The 25,329-nt window shown below is 44.8% G+C and overlaps 1 protein-coding gene and 1 long non-coding RNA gene across 8 annotated transcripts in view; one reads left to right on the plus strand and one right to left on the minus strand.

Annotated features, from left to right (window-relative positions):
- The window catches only part of LOC109023045 (guanine nucleotide-binding protein G(s) subunit alpha), a 70,688-nt gene extending 50,090 nt beyond the window's left edge, over window positions 1-20,598 (plus strand). Inside the window, exons 1-13 of one of the 7 annotated variants that reach the window (XM_031004791.3) lie at window positions 843-1,303; window positions 5,031-5,103; window positions 8,325-8,369; window positions 12,908-12,962; window positions 13,049-13,168; window positions 14,783-14,880; window positions 18,561-18,615; window positions 18,749-18,822; window positions 18,920-18,978; window positions 19,083-19,203; window positions 19,350-19,480; window positions 19,734-19,801; window positions 20,083-20,598. In XM_031004791.3, the coding sequence (XP_030860651.1) occupies window positions 1,165-1,303; window positions 5,031-5,103; window positions 8,325-8,369; window positions 12,908-12,962; window positions 13,049-13,168; window positions 14,783-14,880; window positions 18,561-18,615; window positions 18,749-18,822; window positions 18,920-18,978; window positions 19,083-19,203; window positions 19,350-19,480; window positions 19,734-19,801; window positions 20,083-20,229 (1,185 nt within the window). In that variant the 5' untranslated portion in view covers window positions 843-1,164 and the 3' untranslated portion in view covers window positions 20,230-20,598. Of the gene's footprint in view, window positions 1-818; window positions 1,304-5,030; window positions 5,104-8,324; window positions 8,370-9,321; window positions 9,784-12,903; window positions 12,963-13,048; window positions 13,169-14,782; window positions 14,881-18,560; window positions 18,616-18,748; window positions 18,823-18,919; window positions 18,979-19,082; window positions 19,204-19,349; window positions 19,481-19,733; window positions 19,802-20,082 lie in introns of those variants that run through there. The other 6 variants (XM_055372859.2, XM_055372861.2, XM_055372860.2 and 3 more) reach the window with 6 other exon arrangements.
- The window catches only part of LOC134757812 (uncharacterized), a 41,454-nt gene continuing 32,968 nt past the window's right edge, over window positions 16,844-25,329 (minus strand). Inside the window, exon 4 of the long non-coding RNA XR_010132316.1 lies at window positions 16,844-17,439. This is a non-coding gene — a long non-coding RNA (uncharacterized lncRNA). The remainder of the gene's footprint in view (window positions 17,440-25,329) is intronic.

Here is a 25,329-nt window from a genome sequence, read left to right on the forward strand (position 1 = left end):
ACCTGCTGCTTCCGAGTGTTCCTGGGCTGCGCCTTCTTCTCCTACTTGGGCGGCCGCGCCAAGCGCAGAGGCCGCGGGCGCTCCGGGGCCAGAGGCGCCTTCGGCTCGGGCCATGGCGCCCGGCGCCGGGGGCGCGAGGAGCGGCTCATCTAGTCAGACCCCCCACCCCGCCACCGCCACCAGACACCACCATCGCTGTGTAGTGTGGGTTTTTATTCGTGTTCGTGTGTGTGTGTGGACACATTTTCCTTTTCGGTTGCTCTGTCCTTTGGTTTGTGCTCGCCTCGCTTTTTCCACACTCCTGCTCTCTGGCTCTCTGTGTCTCTCGCTCTTTCGAAAATTTTCCTAAGTCCGGGCGCGCGCTCCCTCCCCTTCCGCCCACCCCAGCCCCTCGGCGGCGCCCGCGGGAGGGGGAGGAGGCCTCGGGGGCGCCGGGCGACGCGGTCCGGGGGGTGGAGCGTTGGCGTCGTGCGAGGGGTCGTCACTGGCGCGGAGACGCCCCCTCTCCCCCCTCGGCTCAGCCGGGCTGCTGCCCGAGCCCGGGGGGTGGGGGGCGTCTCCCCGGCCCGTCCCGTCCCCGGCCGGGCGCGGGCGGAGGGACCCCCTCCCCGGGTTCCCGGGGGGCCGCCTCCCTCCGCCGGCTCCCGCCCTCCCAGCCGCCGCTGCCGCCGCCGCGGCCGCTCCTCGGCCCTCCTCCTCCTCCTCCTCCTCCTCCTTCCACCCCCCTCGCCGCCGCCGCCTCCTCCTCCCCCCGCCTCCCCCCGCCCGCCGCGGCGCTTTTGGCTCGGGGCGGCGGCGGGGGCCCGGCCGAGGCAATAAGAGCGGCGGCGGCGGCAGCGGCGGCAGCAGCTCCCGCAGCTCCTGCTCTGGTCCGCCTCGGCCCGGCGGCGGCCATCAGCCCCCTCGGCCTCGGCTCGAGGGGCGGGGAGCTGCGCGCGCCCCTCGGTCCGACCGACACCACCCTCCCCTTCCCGCCCGTCCGCGCGCCCCGCGGCCCGCGGCCCGCAGTCCGCCCCGCGCGCTCCTTGCCGAGGAGCCGAGCCCGCGCCCGGCCCGCCCGCCCGCCCGCCCGGCGCTGCCCCGGCCCTCCCGGCCCGCGTGAGGCCGCCCGCGCCCGCCGCCGCCGCAGCCCGGCCGCGCCCCGCCGCCGCCGCCGCCGCCGCCATGGGCTGCCTCGGGAACAGTAAGACCGAGGACCAGCGCAACGAGGAGAAGGCGCAGCGTGAGGCCAACAAAAAGATCGAGAAGCAGCTGCAGAAGGACAAGCAGGTCTACCGGGCCACGCACCGCCTGCTGCTGCTGGGTAAGGGCGGGCGGGGGGCGCCGGCCCCGGCCCGGGGGCCCTCGAAGGGCGCCCCGCAGGCCGCGCGCGCCGAGCCCGCCCCCCGCCCCGGGCGCGCGCTCCCGAGCCCCCCGCCCGTTCGCGGGCTCTGTCTGTGGGGGGCGAGGCCGGAAGGGGGACCCCGGGGCGCGGATTCGGCCGGGCGAGGGCTCAAAAACGGGGCGGGGGGCCGTGGCGACGCGGGCGCGGGTCCCCCTCCCCCGGCCTGCCCGCTCAGTGTCTCTCTCTTGCTCTCGCTCTCGCTCTCCCCCTCTCTCTCTCTTTCTCTCTTTTTCCGCGAGGCCTACACGACGCCAGGGGTTTGGGTGCGTGTTGGGGAGGGGGAGGGGGAGCCCATGGGGCTCCGGGGACTGCGACAAAAAGAGGGTTTCGGGGACAGGAAACCGGGTGGCGGGTAGAGGGAGGGGGACCCGCCTCCGTGGGGTGTGAGATTTGTTGGGAGAGGGAAAGGGGGGAAGAAAGGGGCGAGGAGAGGAGGGGGTGACGCTGGGGGGCGCCGTGGTGGCGGAGGGGGCCTCGCCAAAGGGAGGCTTTGGCGGGGAGAAGTGGCCGAGGAGAGTGGGGGGGCTGGTGACATCAGCCCCTCGGAAAGGATCGGAGCGGTAAAGGTGGTGCAGTGGGGGGGAGGGGGCGCAAGGGAGTCGTGGCGCCGGAGTCGGGAGGGGGGCGGCGAGGGGAGGAGGGAGGGCGGTTGCCGCTGGGCGCGACTTGGTGCGTTTCGGGCAGGACCGACTGTGTGTGCGCGGAGCAGACGTGTCCCGGGCCAGGCCGGGCCGTGGAAGGAGGAGAAGGAGAGTCAAATAAAATAAGACCACCCCCCAACACCAAAAAATGGATAGAGTTAGTACGAGAAGTGCCCAGTGAAGCCAAATGACACGTCATTTTACAGTATGACCTTTTTTTCCCCTTCCAGACTTGCAGGCTTTTTCAAAAGCAGAGCGGAGAATTAATTGTAGCAGCTGCCCCCCCCACCCACCACGAGCAGCGCCCCCCCCCAACACTATTTCAATAAACCATTAAAAAAAACACATTTTCCTGCTGGCTGGCCACATTGAGAGTGCTTTGTGAAAAGAAAAAGACATTCACAAATCAGATAAAACTGGAGAATGACATTTGTCTGTAAATGGCTTCTTGGTCTGGAAATGGCGTGGTTTCTTTTTTTTTTTTTTTTTGTCCTTCTCAAGGTGGGAGGGGGGATTGAGAGTGCTCTAAGGAGACGACTTTTCCTCCAGGTGGGAAGAGATAAAAAGACATAAATTAGTTGTTTATCAAGTGACATTTAGTTGTTTGGTTTTGGGCTTTCTTTTTTGGATTGCGATTTTTTCTCTGATTAAAAAAATAATAAAATAAAAAAAGGTTAACTATAAGGAGATGACCTTTCCTCCTTTTTTTTTCTTAAGGTGCTGTTTTGGGGAAAAAAATGTAATGAAATGACCAAAAGAATTACACAGCATTAATTAAAAATGGAAGTTTTCCACTTCCTTGATAATTTGGCTATCTGAATAAATTTGTGAATTTGCTAGGTTAAGACCTAGTTCGTGGTCACATTTCAACAAAACAGCTTGAGTATAAAGAAAATAATAAAAGGCTGTTCTTATTTATTTTCCTTTGGTGGCTTTTGGTTTGCTCTTTTTGCATAGGTCATGACTTTGTTCTCCTGGGTCCAGATTTATAAAAGCAGAAAATTACTAATTAAGTGAAAATACGTGTCTTTGGTGTTTATGCATTTGCAATTTCAGTAATTAAATGGTACATGTGTTGCTGTCTTGTCTAAAACTTTTAAAGGCAGAATTATGCTGTTGGGATATTAGTATGCGTATAAGTTGATATCAAAGTATAAATCTGGAAAAGTCTAGAATCTTTTCTGTGAATGCTATCTCAATACTACTTTAAGTCAAGTGTGATGCTAATGACATCTTAAAATTTCCAACACCTTTTGTGCAGTGATCACAAAGTCTTCACTTAATTTGAGACTGTTACTCAGAACACGCCTTGCGTCACGGGGGCTAATCTAAGTGTCCTAGTCTATATGACTACATTACATCATGATGTATTGATTGCCTCTGGCCTAGGAATCTGCAGCTTAAGCCAGTGACACAACATTTTGCATTTTTAAATGGTGATTCTCACCAAATAATGCCTCCCCACAAAAGAGGAAACCTAATAATGCCCCAAATCCTCTTTTTACTCCATCTTAATGACATAAAAATTAAGTGAATTAGAGAACTACAATGATCTTAAAATAATTTTTCAGCCACATTTCATAAATGTGGAAACTGAGGCACGGATCTGTTTTTGCCTATGAAAGATAGGTCCTGTAACTGTTACACAGTTTAACACTTCTGAAATTAGAATATTAGAGATCCTGCTAAATATTACGTATTGTTTCCGTGGCCTCTCTTAATAGTGCCATTTATATTTTTAATTTACCAGTTAGGCTCATTAAGATAGTGTTTGCTTTGAAATCAGCGTTTCTGTGGAAACTAATTTTAACTTTTACAGATATTGATTACGGGCTTGTGAAAAGGCAAGTAAAGGAGGAATGCTTTGCTATCTGGGCATTAAAACAATACAATTAAAAGTTAAAAAAGAAAGAAAAAGGTAAAAACAGATTTGTGTGGAAGGAGGGCAAAAAAACTTCACACGTGGATTATCTGTTGGAGAATGTGCATTGCAAAAAAGATGCAAAATAGCAATCCTCCCTCTAGCTTGATGGAAATGTGTTTTTTCCATGAAACATATATGTATTTTTACAAATGAAAGATGATTTAAAATGGAGGCATGTGTTTCTACTCTTTGAGTTGGGAAGGGCTTGGAATCTTTCAAATTCAGTACTTCCCAGGGATAGTTTTCCTTTTGATTAAAGTTTTGTTCTTATATTACTTTTTACTGTTGTTTTTGCAGTTTACCTAATGCTAATAGGGTCTCAGGAACTGTATTTGATGTTAAAGTGTGGTTTTTCCAGAAGATGACAGATAATTGATGGTCTCCCCTTTTCCTCAGCAACATAGTTGTACCCAGAGGGAATTTATCTTTAGAAAGATATAGTTTGTGAGGAAAGAGGAGGATGGATAAGTGGATAAAATGTAATGCAGTTTTAGGGGTGGATTTTTAAGTAGCCCAAGGGGTAGGAAACCTGCACAGAAAGAAGCTGCGTTGTGAAAATGTTTGGAAGGAAAGTGCTGCATCGCTACGTGATGTGGAAGAGACTGCAGTGTCTGGGCATTGTTGGGAATCCCGGGTATTTTAACCATGAAACATCTGACAACAAATTATGTGTCTAGATATGTTTATGTGTGAATGTTCATGTATCAGGGATTCAGTTTCACAGTTTTAACTTCAATTTTCTTGTTTACCCCACAAATGACAAAATTGCGTCATTCCTTCTCTTTGCCCCTTTCCAACGCCACCCCACAATTTTTTAAACAGTCAAAAGAAAAATTAAAACCAGCAAACCTTAAATTCTTGTTTGTTATTTGGATGGTGAAATACTGCAGGTAGACACTGAATTGGACATTGATTTCCTTTTCTCTGCGTCGAAATGTCAAGGAAAGTTGCAAGTCTATGATTTTGTGTTTGGTTTTTTGCATGTTGCTTCTATGGAAAAACAAAACAACAACAGCAGTCCTCCCTGCCCAAAGTGTTAAAATGCCTCCTTCATAACCTGAGACTTACTTTCATTTTCTAGGTGCTGGAGAATCTGGTAAAAGCACCATTGTGAAGCAGATGAGGATCCTGCATGTTAATGGGTTTAATGGAGAGTAAGTGTCAAATCTGTGCAGGGGGGCACCGAGTAAGAGGAACAGACTTTATACTAACCTTTAGGAAGTATAGGTGGGCTTTGGGGGCTGGGCAGCCAGTTTTCACTTAATTTTTCCTGATTTACATATTAGAAAATCCTGGGAAGGGCTCTTTAGGGTCCCCCACCCCCTTGGATCTTTGGTGCAACAAATACTACTGATGAAAGCACCAGTGTTTGTGACAAACATCTCCCTATCCCAAGAAAATCGTGCCTGGTTGCAGGGGACGCTTGACAGCACTTGGCCCCGTGACAGCCCCTCTCCGGGCCAGGTCCGTGCCACAGTCTCCAGACATCACTGCAGCGTCTTCAACGTGGCTTTGGCCGCCCCCTTGTCCGGCCCATGCTGATCACTGCAAATTCACCCCACCCCACCTCACGCAGATTTCAATGTAATGAACCAACACAGGATGTTTTAAACTATTAGGGAAACATTGTTTCCATAATATTCTCACCAGAAACAGATTTGGAAGTGGCAGCCCGTGTTTACAGTTTCTCATTTTTTTTTGTCCCCCTTTAAATTACCATTATGGGTAAATCATTGTTTCCCTTGAAAACAAAAAACAAATCAGTACCCCTGCCTACAGAAAAGAAGAGGGAACATTTATTTAAAGGATGGAAAGACTGGGAGTTAGGCACTCCCAGCCTCACTGAGGGGCATTTTTGCCTTTGAAAAGTCCTCCCAGGTATCCTGGTATAGCACAGTGTGGCAATCCGTAGTGGGAATGAAGATTAAGCAGGAGAGACTTTGTATTAGACCTGTGAGACAAGTTAGGAAGCCCTGCCTGGCATGGGGAATGCAAACAGGGAACATTCAATAAATCGGGGAACTTGCTTTTCTCCCCAAGACCCCAGATGGGGCCTACCCATCGTTCTCATGTAACAAAATGTGTAAAAAACAAAACAAAACTAAGTTGACCAGTCTGTTTTCACTGGTATGAGAGCATTAACCACACTAGATTTCAAGTACCTGAAGGCACTAGTTTGTAATTACTAGCTGGTTAGCACAGTCCTGTTCCCTTTCTTAAACTTGGATTCAATTGAAAATTTAACCTTGAGTTGCTTCAGCTTCCATTTCAAAAGGGGAGTTGGAGTCAAGGTGGTAGCATTTAATTATACCAACCACCCCCCAAAAAAACAAACAAAGCAAACAAACAAACCTTTACTAGTCACTAAGCATCCGGGAAACAAAGGTGAACTTTTTCACCTTTCAGAGCAAGGCAGGCAGCTCCTTATGGAGAATTCTAGAATTTGTTAGATCAAATAATTGTTTAGAGAGGGATGACATCACCCATACAAATAGTCCTGTTAGTTGAGGATGCTTTTTCTACTTTAACCCTGAATTCAGAAGGATTGGTTGGGATGCAGAGGGGGCTTCTTCACTCATCTGATTATGACTCTCAATGGGTTATCAACGTGTACATACGTGCTATTGAGTAAGTCAGCATCACTTGTCACCAACCAATTCCGAAATTAATTCTTGACACACCCCTCGATAAAGCCCTGCCAGCGGAGACTGCCATCCTGACAATAAATAAAAACCCTGAGACAGACTTCCAACCATGAATCTGTCATTTGAAGAAAAATCTTGCGTAAATTTTCCCCCTGCAACTTGCACGAGTACTTATTCATGAGAGTAGTTAAGCAAAAATAATTTGACCATGTATTCTCTAGATAAATATTTTGATGAAAACTGGACATGGCTAGCATTTTTCAAAGATGCAGCAGCCACTGTTTACCTTAGCTTGAGTCGGATGGAAGCTAAGTCACCTTTGAAATAAATTACTGACAGCTTCATTACAGATTGCCCTAAAATTTAAAAATTTTTAAAGAAAGGATTCTCCTCCCTAAGTGAGCCAGCCTGTAACACCAGGCAAGGGTTTTAAACCAGAACTTCTCTTTTCTGTTTTCTTTTTGGAAAGAGGAAGCAACATTCCCAGTTTGCCTTCTTTGCAGACAAGGGCACAGATAAACGTTAAATTTAGCCTGTGAGAGGGTTTACAGGGGTATTCCTCATGGGAGCCTAGATACCTTATTTTTATCTCATCCAACTGCCTCCTTTTTTCTTTTTCCTCACTGCGGTATTGCAACAAAAGCTATTTCCTTCTTAACTAGGAATTCCCTATGAGACAGTGACATCTGTCCCTAAAGGGTGGTCTGGGTGGTACAGGGTTTTTCCTCCCTGATCTTGCGTTTTGTTAGGGCTCGGCTGAGCTATTAAATTTGCCTTAACTCTCTGCGGGCTGCCATACTGATTACATTTTTAAGAGTGAGATAATACTGATTTGACCTTCAGAAATACAGAGGTTGGATGCGGATTTTCTAACTCAAAACTAACTCTCTTTCTTACATTTAGTGCCAGGAACAAAACAAAAACAAAACATAAACACCATTAACATTGGTTGAACTAAGCTAATCAATCACCAAACTGTAGAATGCTGCCCTTCGGCCTTCAAGGAGGAATTCCTACTGTTTATGAAGATCGGGTTTGGGTTTTTGTTTTTTTTTTTTTTCTTTTTCTTTTTTCCGTGGTGGTGGTGGGTGGGCTTTTGTTCTTTTTGTTTTTTCTGTGGTGGTGGTGGGTGGGCTTTTGTTCTTTGAAATTTTTTTTGCTACATCACAGTCCAGACATAGTTTAATGACAATTTATGGGGAACAATTATTTATAAATAAAACCATTTTATAGGTAGTTTCCTTCCACTGCAAGAAGTGAGGTCATTAGTTTTGCAGGAAATCCTGGGCAGAAATCTCCCCCGTTTATGCCTTTGTGCCTTAAGTTACAACATTGGGAAGATTCTGACCTGGGAGAATTAGGAGCCTTATGCGCTGCCATATTCTCCAAAGAATTGTGAGATAAATCACTGCTTTAGCTCCCTAATGCGTGTACGTTTAGTGAAAGCACAAGAAAACAATTATCCATCCCTCCTGTCTCCGACCAGTCTCCAGAGAGCTCTGTTAATACTGCAGCAAAGGTGTGGGATTCTTCCCCCATGGCCTGCAGTCTCAGTGGATGTTCCAATTTAGCCAGAAAGGCGACCTAAGAATTGCCGGGAGGATGGATGGCGCGCGAATTGTTGCTTTTGCTCTTGGCTGATTGTTTAGGAATGTAGAGAGACTGTGTGTGGTTTGTGTGAAATTGCGGTGCCTTGCAGATTAGGTGAGCTTTCAATCTCTCTTTAAAAGGGGCGGCGAAGAGGACCCGCAGGCTGCAAGGAGCAACAGCGATGGGTAGGCACATTCAAAAACAGAAAAAATTTTTAACAAACAAAACAAACATGAAGATCATACTGGGAAACTGAGGCCAGAGACCCGGGAAGAAAATAAAAATCATTTAAAGGACCATCAGCCATATTGGCATCCATTTGTGAATAACACAATTTCCTGACATTTTGGAGCAAGTAAAGTGCGTAACATAAATTTTTTTGGCCATGCTTAAAGTAGAATGAGATCCAGCTGGGGGAAAGTTATAGATTTCAGCCTTAGACGATCAGTTTAGGATTTTGAGAATTGATGTTTTTCCATATGGTTTCTGTTTTCCCCCAGCTCTCCATTTGAACCAGCTACTTGTTTTAAAACTATCTACTAAATTCCATCTACCCACTGGTTGGTCTGACTTTAAAATTTCAGACCTCTTTGAAACAAAATTTGTTTCCTTTATTAAAATATGCAATGCTGCACCGTCTTTAATTTTGAAAAACGCCTTGGTACCTTGCAGCAGGTCGTTAAGAATCATCTCGAAAAGCCTCTGGCCTTTTAAAAATGATCAAATTTATTTGAATCAAAGGCACTTTACGTTAGCTGGTGGATAAGGAAATTCATGATGGCATCTTTTATTTTTCCATTCATTATCAAATTATTTTTTCTTTGCTTCCTGCATCCCCACACCCATCACACACACACACACACGCACATGCATACACAGACACGCACACACATCACACGCACACACAGCCACACGCGCCGCGCACACACACACGCATGCCAGGTAACCACTCTAGCTCTGCTGTGTATTTAGCATGCAGTGGTGGAGTGGCTATTTCTCATAAGACCATCCAGAACCATTGACTTAGTTTAGGGCATCTCAAAGAAACAGCTTCTGTGGCCAGGGAGGGGAGGGGCAAAAATATTGGGGTCTGGGGACAAAGTAACTGACACATGTTTGTTCATCTGTTTCTTTTAGAATATAATATCCCTAGATGATGGCTACAGTTTCTCATCTTCCCGGCTATGTCCTATCACAATTTGCATGCTGGAATTGCTCGGTCTTAGGAACTTCTAATAAGAATACTATTCTGTTATCTGAGGGGGGAGGGGGGATGGGGCCCCTGCTACCTGACCTTAAACGATGATTGAAAAAACGAAAAATGGACTGAAATCCTTAATTGGCAGAAATGTAGTATGACAACTATCCAAAAAGGCATCTCTATAAGAAATGACTAATTGACAATCTGCTGTACCAAAAGTTGGCATTTGAGCAAGATATGACAAGTCCTTAGTGAGCAACCTACTGTGTACTAGATGTCCTGCTAAACCCTTGAACCCTACTAATACCTTGGCCTGCACGTCTCTCTGACTCTGTTCTGCAAGTCAATATAAGTATTAACATTCGTGATAAATAAAAATTCTCTGCATGTTTCAGCAATCCCTGTATCTCGCGTCTGTCTTCTGTCTTCCTTCTTTTGTCTGTCTTTTCCCACCAAAGCACAAGGATTAAGGTGGAGACCTGAATAGCCTCCCCCACCACTTAGTTAACTGAAGCGGGGGGAGGGGAGGAGCTCTTAAAAACTGAACACATCCCATCTGCTTTATACATAGAAGGGGGAGGAGGAGGAACCAAGACCCTAAAAGTACTTCCAGCCTTAGTCCCAATTTTGTAGCGAATCAGAATTCTAGCTAATGGCATATGTTTTGCCTTTGTTGAGTAGTTTAAAGACATCTAAGGAATTTTCTCTGAATTTCACAATCAACGTTAAATTCATTAAGCAATAGTAAAAGTGATGATAAACCTGCCAACCCCCAGTATAATATCTCCATCTACATAGTAATTGCTTCAATGGAAGAATTTTATGTTTTAGTATTACACACCCGAATTAGATTTTAGATTTCTATTTTAGCTGTTTTATACTTGATATACTCCCACACCTATTCACATACGTAGATGAATACTGAACACGTTCTCAAAATATCCGTATTTTAAGACGGGAAGTTTTCCAATTATCATACTACTGCTTAGACCAAAATATCAAACTGAATGAAAGAAACTTGTTTCTGGAAATACTTTTCTCTTGCTGTATGCAGGTTTGGATATTTAGTACCCGATACCCGAACGTATTTAATTTTACTATTGTGGAACCTCAAAACCAAAGGGTAATAGCTTTCATTACCTGTGAAGTGGAGCCTGCTTTTAATGAATGGGAATAGATTTGCCCTAGGGGGTTTTAGGTAAATTCTGAATTCAAAAGTGAACACTGGGGACCATCAAACACATGTCCTTTTAATTTATAACATCTAAATAATTGATGTTAGACTGTAATACCAAGGCCGGGAATTCTTAATTTCAGAAATGAGCTTTGTTTCTGCACATACAAAGCAGACAGTCGCACAGAGCGATCAGGACTCACTCCTTTTCACTCTAAGGTGGTTGCTTTAAGAGTCTGGGGGCCAGAATCAGATTTCAGATTTGTACACAAGGCCTGAAGCTCGCTCACCTCCCTGTCATCTGTGTTTCTGAGATTCTCCGGTCCTGCAGCACTTTTACTTAAATGGCCCTGAGGGGATTCCTGGCAACGTCTGTCCCCCCTCCCCACCCCAGACACCCACCACCACTAATGAGCGTGGCCCCTCTGAACTTCGCCAGCTCTTCACCCAATGTAGAAGAGCAGTGCTGCAGTGACCTGTGAAAGGGGATTCGCGTAGGAAAGGGGCGAGATGGGATCCTTCAGCAGGTGAAGGCCCAGAAGTACACAGACGTTTATTCAGAAAGAATAAATTTGCAAGTATAATTCTTTGAGAAAGGAAAGACCAAATGATTTGTGGAAGGCCTGTCGACAGGCCCGCACTTGACCCCACCGTCTGTCCCTGCCCCCCACCCCTGCTGCTCCACTGACTGCCCTGCCCTGCTCGTCTGCTCTTGCTAATTAACCTCCCTTCACCTTTCCTCTGCCTTAACTGTCATGTTCTAGTCTGGAGGGATTATATGTTTTAATTTCTACTCCAGTCTATGAATGGTGAATCAGCCAAGTGAATGCTTCAAAAACTGGGACTCTCAACAGATTAAAAAATATATATATACAAACCGTGAAAAAGATAAACTCTGTCCCCTACATCTCCCATTCCCATTGGTTTCTGCCTTGGTGACTCCCCCCTCTCGGCCTCAGTTTCCCTGTCAGAGGGGCAGGACCATAGCACCTTTTTTCCGCATGACAGCGCCCTCACCTCCCAGGGCCTAACAGGTACAGCAGGTGTGCTGTGTGTGCTGGTTCCATTTTTGGGCTATAGACCTGATGAGATACATACTCCACACAAGAGGCCTTTTCTTGCCCTCTAAAAACATAAACTCGACAACCTTCCCTGGCTGTGCTTTTAATGAAGGCTAGTTTCTGAAAAACATTCAGCATTTGGATCAGTGTAATCTGGTACAAAAATTAACATTCTGTTATGGTCCCCAGAAGCCAAAGGGTGTGGCCTTTACCTGTGGGACCAGTGACCCTGAATATAGATCACTCCATAAAGACCACGCAGGCCATCCCATGTGGCTGAGTTAAAGTCAAGGAAAAGCTACAAAACCTTCAACCTCTACTTACCAGTGGGATCTGACCTCCCCTCCCCCTTAGATTATAAGCCCTTCTAGGGGGTGGAATCTTATTTGATTCCTACTGCACATGGACCAACATGCACTAACATCATGAACTAGAAGTTTCATTGCTGCTAGCTGCAGTGCCTGGAGCATCGCACATATGACTTTTTTTTTTTTTTTTTTTTTTTGACGGAGTCTCACTCTCACCCTGGCTGGAGTGCAGCGGTGCCATCTCAGCTTACTGCAACCTCCGCCTCCCGGGTTCAAGCGATTCTCCTGCCTCAGCCTCCCTAGTAGCTGGGATTACAGGTGCATGCCACCATGCCCAGCTAGTTTTTTTGTGTGTTTTTAATAGAGACGGGGTTTCACCATGTTGGCCAGACTGGTCTCCAACTCCTGACCTCAGGCAGTCTGCCCGCCTCAGCCTCCCAAAGTGCTGGGATTACAGGTGTGAGCCACCGCACCCAGACTCCTGTGATGAACTATTATAAACACCACCACCAGTGCTCACTGGTTCTCTCAGTATGCTAATCTAGCAACTGAGTTAATTCCAAGTCAAACCATGGGACTGTTTTGCTCCACCCCAACCTCACAGGGACCTATCATTCCAGCCTCACCCCTACCCAGATGTTGATAGGACCAGGAGAAGCCTTTAGGAAGTGTTAGTATGTAGTGTGGGGGCTTCAAACCCATGAAAGATTAAATGAGCTGCATGCAACTTCTGGTACAGTCATGATTGCTAAGGCAATTTGCTAATCTGCCCCGATTGGGCGTGCCCTCAGGGCACATTTGGGAGGTTATAATTTGCAACTGTGTTTATTCAGCTACCTCCAATCTTTGCACAGATCCGAACCCACAAGTCCCTGAAGAACAGAATACTATGCTTTTTAGTCGGGATATCTTTATGAAAGCAGTACTCCTAACTGACATGGTGCAATATGATTTTCTTTTCTTTTCAATCCCACTGCAGTGAGAAGGCAACCAAAGTGCAGGACATCAAAAACAACCTGAAAGAGGCGATTGAAGTATGTGCTGGCTCCTTGTGCTTTCTGTCTTATAGCCCCCTCCCAGCCAGTGCTGTTCCCTGACCGCTTTGCTAAATCATTTTCAGACCATTGTGGCCGCCATGAGCAACCTGGTGCCCCCCGTGGAGCTGGCCAACCCCGAGAACCAGTTCAGAGTGGACTACATTCTGAGTGTGATGAACGTGCCTGACTTTGACTTCCCTCCCGTAAGCTACACCCCGACTTGTGTGGCCTTAGCCCCACCCACCTGAGCACAGTGTCCATATAGGAACATGAGTGACAGCCCTGCACATGGGCAAGAGCATCCAAACCACACTTCAGGCAAAACCACTTTTCAGTGATGTCCATCCTTAGGAAAAGTTAATTTCATGTGTAACCTTAATTTAATAATAATAATCATTAGGGCTTTGTTCAAGATGGATGAGCAAAATTCTGTCACCCCTTCTACATCTTAGCTCACCTGTCCTCACAAATAAACATCACTCTTGAATACTACAATCTCACTTTATTAGACTGTAAATTTTTATGAGGAAAAAGGTCCTGAGCTATGGCAGGCTTAATTATTCCCTCATTCACATCTTAGGACAAACAAAACTGTATGTTAAATATGGCACACAAATACTAATTGTGCATTTACTCCACTGGAAGTGCCCTAAGGTACCTTGGGATGCCTCAGTGAAGTGCCAAATGGAAGACATTCTCATTTTAAACAGGTGACCTTTTAACATTTATTAAGAGTTTTCTAAAGTCAGTCCTTGTCTTGGGGCAAATGAAATCTTTTCTCGTTATTAAAAAAAAAATGAAATATATCTAGATTATAACTCAAAAATAAATCATAAAATAGAACATATGGAAAAGACTTTCCTCTGGATGCACGACACTGTTGGCTCCCTAAAGAACTACTTTTAGGGAACAAAAAACTGTTCAAGCCCAAGCATATACGTTTAGGCCCCTTCGTGGGGAGAATGGCTTATAAGCGGGGAACGGGAAAGGAGATGGAAAGATGTATGCGTTTGTAAGACCCACAGGGAAGAGACTTGTCTACAGCTAAAACAATGAGTTATTGTTGCCTTTTGTCAGGCTTTCGTGGGAATTTGTGTTTGTATATTTTAGATGGACTTGGCTGCAAACTTCAATTAGAGAAATTAGTAGTATATAGTTAGTATGGATAGCTAAATTTTTTAAATAGCATTATTTTGAAAAAAAGCAGTAAACACAATATGTATAATATAACCCACTGACTTTCTTGAAATATGACTCTATATTTAATAGGAAAAGGAAACAGCAGCCTATTAAAAATGTATCAGAACAATAACTTTTTATTAGTCCTACTAACATCTGAACTTTTATGTTCCGACCTACAAGTCCCCCATCATCATTTTTTTTTGGTAAGATTCACATTTTCCCAGGAGGAAAATTTAGTCCCAGCACATCTTACAAGTGAAGTTTCTTATTTTCACAACATTGAACCATTTATTGGCATATTCTAACACAGATTAGTGTATATTCTTCCTAAACAATTCTGTGAAGAAACTAAATTACTCAGTAGCTTACCCCATTCCCCTACACATGAGAGAAGAAACTACCCAAAACCAGTAATTCACAATAAGACCCAGCAGCTAATTGCGTGAACTTTTGAATATGTTTAACGTGTTGAATTAAAGTTCTTTGTGAGCATTAATTCATTAATTGGGCTCAAAATTCAGAATCACACCAAGTGTCGGTCACATAGGGAACTCTGGTCTCAGGGTTCGAATGACAGTGTTGTTGATTAGTTCAAGCTCTTGCCTTTCTCTAAACTTTCTTGTGTTCACTTTCAGGAATTCTATGAGCATGCCAAGGCTCTGTGGGAGGATGAAGGAGTGCGTGCCTGCTACGAACGCTCCAACGAGTACCAGCTGATTGACTGTGCCCAGTAGTAAGTAACCGCCACCCAACCCATCAGCACATAAAACAGGCAAAAACAAGAAAACATGAAAACCTGTGATCCTGCTTTGAAAGTTACTTGTTGATGATTCCTTTCTTAGAAGCCAACCAGTTACCCCACTGGCAGAAAGTTCTAATCTGATTCAATTGTTTATTTATAAAGTCCTTAATTGCATTTTTTTCTTTTAGTGCAGTGACATTATTTTATATAAACATTTAATGCCTGTTAGAGCAAAATGATGATGAGTTTCATAGTATTCATAATTAGTAGGAAGTAATTAATTGAATTGACCCCAAGCATTTAGGGAAATAGGGCAGTGCTCACATTTTGAATAATGTAAAAATACTATATTTTATTGCTATAATTTTAAAACATAACAAAGAGGAACGGTGAAGACATAGCTACGCCTCCTCTCTCCTTGGTAGTTGTTGATTGATCTATTTCTGCTCTCAGGTAAGCGACTCTAGTAGCTGCCTAGTGTTACTAGATCCTAGTGACTCTAGGTAGAGTTTGTTTTTGTGTTGTCTTGACTTTTGAACTCTATTTCATATCCTTATTTATTCCTTCTCACCGGGTCTTGATTCAAGGATGGTAAGTGGTCAGTGGATTTTAAATCCTAAACTGTACACCTAAGCAGTACAATACCGTGGTGGGGTTATTTTCAAATAAAACAAATTACTACCTGCGAGGAGGACAGGTTAAGGCCTGCAGTAGCAATGGGAAAAGCATCTTTCTCCAAAGTCACTCCTAAAGGTGGGCTCACCTGGTTGGTGCGTTGGCAAATGAAGAAGGGGGAACTTAAAACACAGACTTTATTGCACAACTCTACCTGATGCCCAGGCTGCTTCCCTTGCTGCATAACACCTGACTTACCGTTGCCTCAGGGATCGCCGTCTGTCCCTGTCACCCACCATGGTCTCTCCCAGAGGACATCGTACCCGATAGCTAGAAAGTTGCCTTTGAAATAGTTTATGGCTTCCCTCATCTTGCCCATGATATAGCAAGTATGTGGTGGTCAGGGTTATTTAAAAAATATGTAAAGATTATTATTATTTTTTTGAGACGGAGTCTCACTCTGTCACCCAGGCTGGAGTGCAGTGGTGCGACCTTGGCTCACTGCAACCTCTGCCTCCTGGGTTCAAGTGATTCTCCTGCCTCAGCCTCCCGAGTAGCTGGGACTACAGGTGCCTGCCGCCCCACCCAGCTAATTTTTCTATTTTTTAGTAGAGACGGGGTTTCACCATATTGGCCAGGCTGGTCTCAAACTCCTGACCTTGTGATCCGCCTGCCTCAGCCTCCCAAAGTGCTGGGATTACAGACGTGAGCCACCGCGCCCAGCCAAAAATGTAAAGATATCTTTTGTTTGTTGATGCTGCAGAAATGCACAAAGCAGTCTCAGTTAATGATATTCTGAAGTAGGAGTGTCTTGTGACTCGGGGCAGGGGAGTCTAGTAGAGGTTTGATGTTTTAGCTGTCCTTATTACAAGTAGCTGAAACTCGGAACTGATTTTGCTATAGGAAGTATTAGCTAATCAGAACCAAGGTGCCAGGCTGACTCACCAAGGGCTAAGATTGCTTTACTTAGTAGCCTCAAGCCCAAGGAACTGATTGTGAAAACCACCTGAATAAACAGGAGGGAGGAAGAGGTAATACTGTTCATCTATAAATCATATAAGCCTATGTTAGGGTCTGTGCAATCTATCAACCCCAGCCCTGCCTTCCCATAGGAAATTCCTTTATTTTCAATTGCCACATACATAGATATCCCACGGTTTAATATACAAGCAAATGTGTCTATTTTTTCAAGGAACAGAAAAAACAGTCCATCTTGGCTGGTCCCTATGGCCCCCAGCCCCCACTCCTTCTTCAGCAAAGTCCCTGATTTTCTCAAAAGTTCGAACCAAAAGCTGGAAGCGCTAATTATAGTAACGCAAAACAAATGGAAATCCTGGAATTGTTTGCATTTTGTATTTTGGATCCAAGTCAGAAGTTAAGTACAGGTACAAGATTAAGAGAGTTTAACCACCTCAGTTTTGAATGCCGGGGGGGCAGGGAGTCGTCCCAGTTTCGTGAATTAACAGTAGCTTAGCCAGATTGTTGAATTTTGTTGGGTTTCGTTCTCTCTCTCAAATCATTTAGAAGTTTTTGGGGTTTTTTTAAGCAACACTTAATGACTCCTGAAACTTTGTCTGAAAACTGCACCATTTGTATAGATCATGAAAAGTTTTAAGGAAACTCAGAGAAAAAGAGAACAACGCAGCTTAAAACTTTTAAAATGTCCTCCCTCACCCATGGCTCAAACAGCCCTGCATCTGCCGTGGCCGGCACGTTTCTGGTTGAACTGCCTTCATGTTAAAGTTCAGATACTGGTAGTGTGCCCATTTCTTAAGCTGCCTGTTTTTATTTGTTGAGCTGGGGTTTGGCTGGCTCCACTCCAGATGTCTCTCTCACAAGATTTGGTGCTGATGATCTATTTATAGAACTGTGGTTCTGTTGCCATGGTAACATGCTGGAGGCCAGGGCGGCTGGGGAGCTATTTCTGGACTGGTGCTGTAATGTAAGATTGATTGGGCAAGTTAGTATATCCTCTAAGCCAGACTAACTCTGAACTAGTAAAAAGGAAGAGGGGAACACAAAACTTAGGCAGTTTCTTTAAATAAACTTTTCTCTCTTTATGATTTTCTTTTCTCGTTAGCCGGCTTTAAAACAATTCCAATCTCTACATGCCCCTCCCTCCAAAAAATAACTGGTTTTAACATTAATTTTCCATATTAATTACCCCAATCTTTCAAAAGTAAATTTTCCTGTGTGTCTAGTCAAGCAACACAAACAAGATGCTTTTTTAATGAAAAGCGTAATATCTGGAGTGTTCTATTTCATGGACCAAACAGAACGGAAGAGAACTTTGTGTTTGTTTCCTGTTCAGGATGGCTAGGGCGAGAAGGGCCCCTTTGTGCCAACCTCTTTTGTTCTCTTTAATCAATGAGATTCTTAAAAAGTAAAAAGGAAGGGATACAGATTCTCAGTAACTAAAACAATCTCGTGTGCCCTTGAGGGGAAAGTCCTTGATGTTTTTAAGAACGTCACTTTATTTTTTTTTTTTAACTGAATGATATAGAGGTATACAACTTTCAAACTGTTTGCCATTTTAATCAAGCAATTTGAAAATTAAAATGTTTTTGTCAAGCATTACCAAATGGCACAGAATGTGATAGGCCAGCCTGGTTTTGGGGTCCTTTCTCTACTGGTTGATATACATAAAACCTTCTAAAAATCAAGAATATTGCCAGAGAGCAACGGGAATAAGCAAGCTAAGTAAAGAATAAAAAACAAAAATAGAAAAATTAAACACGAAGAACAAAGCCCCACCACTGTCCTGCGCTGTTTGTGTGGCCCCACTGCATCGAGGCCACAGGCTAGCTGCTAGACACATGTAGAGTTCCCTGATTCCTAAAATTATTTATCTTAAATCCTGTTTGCCCTAACCTTCTTAAGGCATCAGCTTTGAGTTACAAATGTAACCAACACACAAGCATATGTGCCATTGACTTAGTGCTGCATAACTGTGGGACGGTCACTTCCGTTGAGCCTGACCTTGTAGAGAGACACAAATAGTTGGCAAATTGATGTGAGCGCTGTGAACACCCCACGTGTCTTTCTTTTTCTCCCAGCTTCCTGGACAAGATCGACGTGATCAAGCAGGCTGACTATGTGCCGAGCGATCAGGTGTGCAAAACCCCTCACCACCAGAGGACTCTGAGCCCTCTTTCCAAACTACTCCAGACCTTTGCTTTAGATTGGCAATTATTACTGTTTCGGTTGACTTTGGTGAGATCCATTGACCTCAATTTTGTTCTAGGACCTGCTTCGCTGCCGCGTCCTGACTTCTGGAATCTTTGAGACCAAGTTCCAGGTGGACAAAGTCAACTTCCAGTAAGCCAACTGTTACCTTTTTATATAACAGAGATCATGGTTTCTTGACATTCACCCCAGTCCCTCTGGAATAACCAGCTGTCCTCCTCCCCGCCAGCATGTTTGACGTGGGTGGCCAGCGCGACGAACGCCGCAAGTGGATCCAGTGCTTCAACGGTAGGATGCTGTGGGCTCGGCTGTTCGTAAAGAACGCTTTGCTTCCGTGTTGTTAGGGATCAGGGTCGCTGCTCACGCTCTTGGCTTTGCTCTCTTTGGTTAAGATGTGACTGCCATCATCTTCGTGGTGGCCAGCAGCAGCTACAACATGGTCATCCGGGAGGACAACCAGACCAACCGCCTGCAGGAGGCTCTGAACCTCTTCAAGAGCATCTGGAACAACAGGTTTGTGGAGTGACCGCCCACCCCCTGCGCTTGCCCAGGAGGCCCTGGTCTGCACTGTTTATAGAGAAGAACCCCGTGCAAGCATTCCAGACCCCTGGCCGAAAGCGCGCTTCTCCCGAGCATTCACACAGCCTCCCTTCTTGTAGATGGCTGCGCACCATCTCTGTGATTCTGTTCCTCAACAAGCAAGATCTGCTCGCTGAGAAAGTCCTTGCTGGGAAATCGAAGATTGAGGACTACTTTCCAGAATTTGCTCGCTACACTACTCCTGAGGATGGTGTGTATGGCTTCCACTCTTGCTGGCTGTTCATTGCGGTGGTTCTTTTTCAAACGGTCAGGCTGAAAACCCCCATCCCCCTCCCACCACCAAACCATAAAGGATCTGTAAGAGAAGCAAGAAAAACGCACTCCCACTAATTCTCATATGGAAAAATCAGGGTTTTGAAGACTTCAGGAGCTACAGAGATGCTAGCACCCCAGCTCTGCTTGAATTTTTAATTACATTAATATGTATTCCCTTTTTTTTATAGCTACTCCCGAGCCCGGAGAGGACCCACGCGTGACCCGGGCCAAGTACTTCATTCGAGATGAGTTTCTGGTGAGTCGAGCCTGTCTTTAGTTTCCTCTCTTGTTCCTCCTCTTTTTCTCATGGATGTAAATTTACTTAATTCCAAATTCAGGGGTTCAGCTACCCAGTTCCATGGTTTTAGTTCACGCACATCCAGTGTGGATTTGAGCTCTTTGCGCCCCTCCTTTTGCTTTTGTTTTCATATGACATCAGAGGCTGGCTGACAGCCGTCCCTGGTAGGTGTCCCCATCAGGGATAGGGTGGTTCCTGGCGAGGGTGTCACTGACAAGTCCCCTTGTTTGTGCCCGCAGAGGATCAGCACTGCCAGTGGAGATGGGCGTCACTACTGCTACCCTCATTTCACCTGCGCTGTGGACACTGAGAACATCCGCCGTGTGTTCAACGACTGCCGTGACATCATTCAGCGCATGCACCTTCGTCAGTACGAGCTGCTCTAAGAAGGGAACCCCCAAATTTAATTAAAGCCTTAAGCACAATTAATTAAAAGTGAAACGTAATTGTACAAGCAGTTAATCACCCACCATAGGGCATGATTAACAAAGCAACCTTTCCCTTCCCCCGAGTGATTTTGTGAAACCCCCTTTTCCCTTCAGCTTGCTTAGATGTTCCAAATTTAGAAAGCTTAAGGCGGCCTACAGAAAAAGGAAAAAAGGCCACAAAAGTTCCCTTTCACTTTCAGTAAAAATAAATAAAATAACAGCAGCAAACAGAAATAAATAAAATGAAATAAAAGAAACAAATGAAATAAATATTGTGTTGTGCAGCATTAAAAAAAATCAAAATAAAAATTAAATGTGAGCAAAGAATGATGGGACTCCCGTGAGTTATTTATGGTTCTGAGCAAATTCCCGTCATTCGTGGTTTTGACTTGGTCCTTACGTCAAAAGTTGGGAGGCCCCAAGGTGAAGAAGTGAGTGGGTATAAAATCTCACCACTGTATGTTTTCTGGTGACCCTAATCTGTAGGTGTCTTGAAACAATTTGCAGACAATAGGAAAAGTCCACTCCTGTTCCTCCTAAATTTCACCCCACAGTGAACCACTATGCCCCAGTCATCTCTGCATTTTGATCATTGCCATCCTATCCAAAGATTCTACCAACTCACACCATTACGTCATCACACAGTCTGCCTGCTGACCCAGGCTTCCCAAGAAAAGTAGTGTATTTTTTGCTATAAGATAGGGACTAAATTATGTGGAGAAATAGAGGAGCGCAGTGTTTCAAATCAATGGGGTTATTCAAGAAATGGTGTAGCCATTTGAGGAAAATTTAGGCTGGATCCCTACCTCATTGCACACAGCAAAATGAATTTGACATAAGTTGATCACATACATCTAAATAAAAGAGGTACTTTTTAAAGTGGCTATTTTATAATTAAAACCTTGGGTTTTTAAAGGGCCTCTCTGCAGCATAACCTAAGACCTAAAGGCCATAAGGGGGTTGGGGATGACTATAAAAATGAAAATCACACTTAAAATTTGAATGGGGGAAGGGCCTGGGTCAGGTAGAAATTTAACAAAGGGTTTACTTCCCTAATAAGCAAAGAGTTCTTATTAATAAGCAAAACCATCAGAAAAATGGGCACAGTATATAAGCATGCAACCTAAATACAAATAGCTAATAAGCCTCTGGGGATATGTGGGACATCACTCATAATAAATACTCACCATAATTGGGAGTGGGGATGGGGGTCCACACTCACGGGTTGAAGTGTGGCTTATTTCTGAGGTCCTGTGGGTTCCCTAGACTTTCACCCCTAGGCTTATCCCCCAAGGTGTAGTCTCATATGTGGTCACTTCCTGGGTGGTTTCCAGGAAGGGTGGGAGGAAGTGATCAGCATCAACGATGGTGCCCTCTGAAGCTGGCCAAATGGGACTTCAAGTTCATTCTGTAATCCAGGTCCCAAATCCACTTCCTGTTCTAGTTTCCAGATCAAATTACTCTCACCCAAATTAATCATATAGTGTAGCTCACCAGAGGTGAGCGATGAGCCCCACGGGGGGCAGAAAAGTAGCAAATACCTGCATCTCCATCCAACTTTCACATAACATTCAGTCCACATGTGCTTGCTATGCAATTTTTAGTACAAAGCCCTCAAAAGCCCCCCAAATATAAAATCCAAGTAAAAATCGGGGCTTGCTATGCAAATACAGCCGAAAGACTAGCCCACAAGTTCCCATAATCCTCCAAAGCACCCCAAATAAACACACCTAAAACCCGGACAGTGGCTATCAAGTGCAACCACAAGACCAGCGTGCCACACAAACATTCATCCAGGTAAAGGCTGTGCTCAGCGAAAATCAAGGCTGAACTCCAGCCCCTGGCTCCTCTTCCAAGATGGCTCCCTGTATGTCCCTTTTACATTGAAATTCTGCAACCTTCTTAGCATAATCCACATGAGATTGTCACAGCTCTAGCCACATATCCATCAAAATTAGAAAACATAAAATTCCCAGGCCAGAGATGCCAAGGAAAATGATACCACAGAACCCCACCTTGTTGGTCATAACTGACAGAGACTTCATGGTATCTTCTAGAAGAAGGGCCACAAAAGTCACAGTTATCAGGTATCTACTAATGCTAGCCATTACCCAATGGGATAGGTTCAGCTGCTATTTTGACAATGAGTAAAAGAGGCCCAGAGAGACCCCCAAGAGAGGTCTCTAGTGAGCAGGGAAGATGTGCTTCAAACTCAAGTAGCCAAAGGCCACTGCTTGGTCCCTACAAGATACTGTTGTCCTGGAAGATGCAGGAGAAAAGAGAAAAAGGTCTCCTGGTGTTCTTCCCATGATGTCAGTTATCAGGAGTCCATGACCTGTGACCCCCATCGAAAATCCTGCCGGTCACCATGGGATTCCACACCCAGGTGGGTGAGTGGGGCCTCTTCCCACAGACCGTGGCACTGACCATACTCCTGCCTCCCTACCAGGTCAGGGCTTTGTCCCCACCAGTCACCCCATTGCGTTTGAGACTTGCTTCCCTATGTTAGGCTTCATCGCTGCTATTTAAAACATTTTTGTTTCCCTTTTCCCTCTGACCCTGGTGCCAAGCAAAACTTCTACAGAGCTATTTTCAAATCTAAATTTTAGGATCTTCAAAAAACAAAAAATTATAAAGACTTTCATTTAAATCTTTGATTACAAGAAGCCATTTAAAAAAAAAGATTTTTTTTAATCTGAATGCCTGTAATCCCAGCACTTTGGGAGGCCGAGGCGGGCGGATCACGAGGTCAGGAGATGGAGACCATCCTGGCCAACAGGGTGAAACCCCCTCTCTACTAAAAATACAAAATATTAGCCAGGCGTGGTAGCAGGCACCTGTAGTCCCAGCTACTCAGGAGGCTGAGGCAGGAGAATGGCGTGAACCCGGGAGGCAGAGTTTGCAGTGAGCTGAGATCTCGCCACTGCACTCCAGCCTGGGCAACAGAGCAAGAGTCCATCTCAAAAAAAAAAAAAAAAAAAAATTAATCTGATGTTTAAATCTCTATTAAAGTGCAAAGCAACCTATTTTTCTAAAGGTAATGATTTGCACCACACTTTGTAGAGATGTGTAAACCAAATATTATAAATGACTATTCATTGACCTTTTGGATTGAACATGATAATAATAAACCATTAGGGCCCTTCACAGTATGAGAAGGGTCTAGAATTGGACAGAATTTTTATTTACCTCCACTTTTACTTAAATGTGCACAAAATTATGCCCCCCAAAACGGCCACATCTGCATAGCCCTTCTATGTAGACCATGGCATCCTCTTATTATAATACTTTCTTGGATGGCTTTGGTCATCTTTTCACTTAATAAATACATAGAGACTATGGGATCCATGCCAGCCAGTGGGAATCCTGATCTCATGGGGTTCATGTTCTAGTGAGAGAGACACACACTTACTAAATAAATAATAAAAAGAATTACAGATGGTGACAAAATCTCTGAAGCAATAAGCAGGATGCAGGCAGTGGGGAATGGGAGATATTTGAGGAGGGATTTCACTTTAGATGGAACAGCTAGGGAGGGCCTCTCTGATGTAGTACATTTTCTTCTGAGAATGTGAAGGATGAGAAGAAGCCAGCCATCAAGTACTAATAGCTAACATCATTATTTAAAATTGTTATTAAAACATAATTAATGGCCAGGTGCGGTGGCTCACACCTGTAATCCCAGCACTTTGGGAGTCCGAGGCGGGCAGATCACCTGAGGTCAGGAGTTCAAGACCATCCTGGCCAACATGGTAAAACCCTGTCTTTACTAAAAATACAAAAAATTAGTCAGGCGTGGTAGCAGGCACCTGTAGTCCCAGCTACTCAGGAGGCTGAGGCAAGGAGAATCAGGAGGCAAGGAGAATCTACCTCCAGGAGGCAGAGGTTGCAGTGGGCTGAGATCGTGCCACTGCACTCCAGCCTGGTGACAGAGCGAAACTCTGTCTCAATAATAATAATAATAATAATAATAATAATAATAAACATTTTTGGAGGACTTTACTATGTGCCAGGTACTGTTCTACACTCTGTATACAGATGATCTCATTTAATCCTTTCAAAGCCCTATTAAAAACCATCCCATCATTTGTACAACAGGTCCTATCCCACTGTGCAGTAGTTAGCTCAAACATGAAAAAGGTAAATCATATCTAAAGCACTGTGAATAATTTAAGCAAATTATGCTTTTTAATAAAGGTTACACTAAAAAGGTCATTGCAATAAGCACTTAATTTAAGTAATTGTTACACAGGTTCCTATTTCAGAGCTGGAGGACTTTGCATCTCTAGGGTAATTTTCCCACATTAAAAAATGCATGTATATGCTACGAACAACAAGTCTTCTCATTTTGCCTATTTTATTTACCATATCAGTTAAGAATGCATTCAGCTGCAAGTAACAGAATCCTGACCCAGAGTGGCACAGACAAACAGAAGTTTATGTCCACTTATCAAGAATTCTAGAGGTAGGTGGTTCCTGTTATTTCAGCAGCTCATCAATGGCAGGACTAATGTGTCCACAATTCTCTTGGCTTCTCTCTCATGGTTGCAAGACAGTATCACAGTACAGCTGAAGGCAGAAGAGGAAGGGAGAGACAACCCAAACTAATCTCTTTTGTCCTCTTTTTGTCAGTGTTTCATAGAGGCCTCTTCATTCATGCTTCACCATGTGAAATACACATAGATACCCAGCTATGTATGCGTACTTCGAAAAGTAAAAGTAACAGATAGAAAAGTATCCCTCCCTCCTTCTCTCCTTCCTCCCTCCCTCCCTTCTCTCCTTCCTCCCCTCCCCTCCCTCCCTCCCTCCCTCCCTTCCTTTCCTTCCTTCCTTCCTTCCTTCTGTCTTTTTAGACAGAGTCTCACTCTGTTGCCCAGGCTGAAGTGCAGTGGCGTGATCTTAGTACGCTACAACCTCTACTTCCCAGGTTTAAGCAATTCTTCTGCCTCAGCCTCCAGAGTAGCTGGGATGACAGATGCCCACCGCCACGCCCAGCTAATTTTTTGTATTTTTAGTAGAGATGGGGTTTCACCATGTTGGCCAGGCTGGTCTCAAACT

This window comes from Gorilla gorilla, chromosome 21, assembly GCF_029281585.2.
Source record: "Gorilla gorilla gorilla isolate KB3781 chromosome 21, NHGRI_mGorGor1-v2.1_pri, whole genome shotgun sequence".
NCBI lineage: Eukaryota > Metazoa > Chordata > Mammalia > Primates > Hominidae > Gorilla > Gorilla gorilla.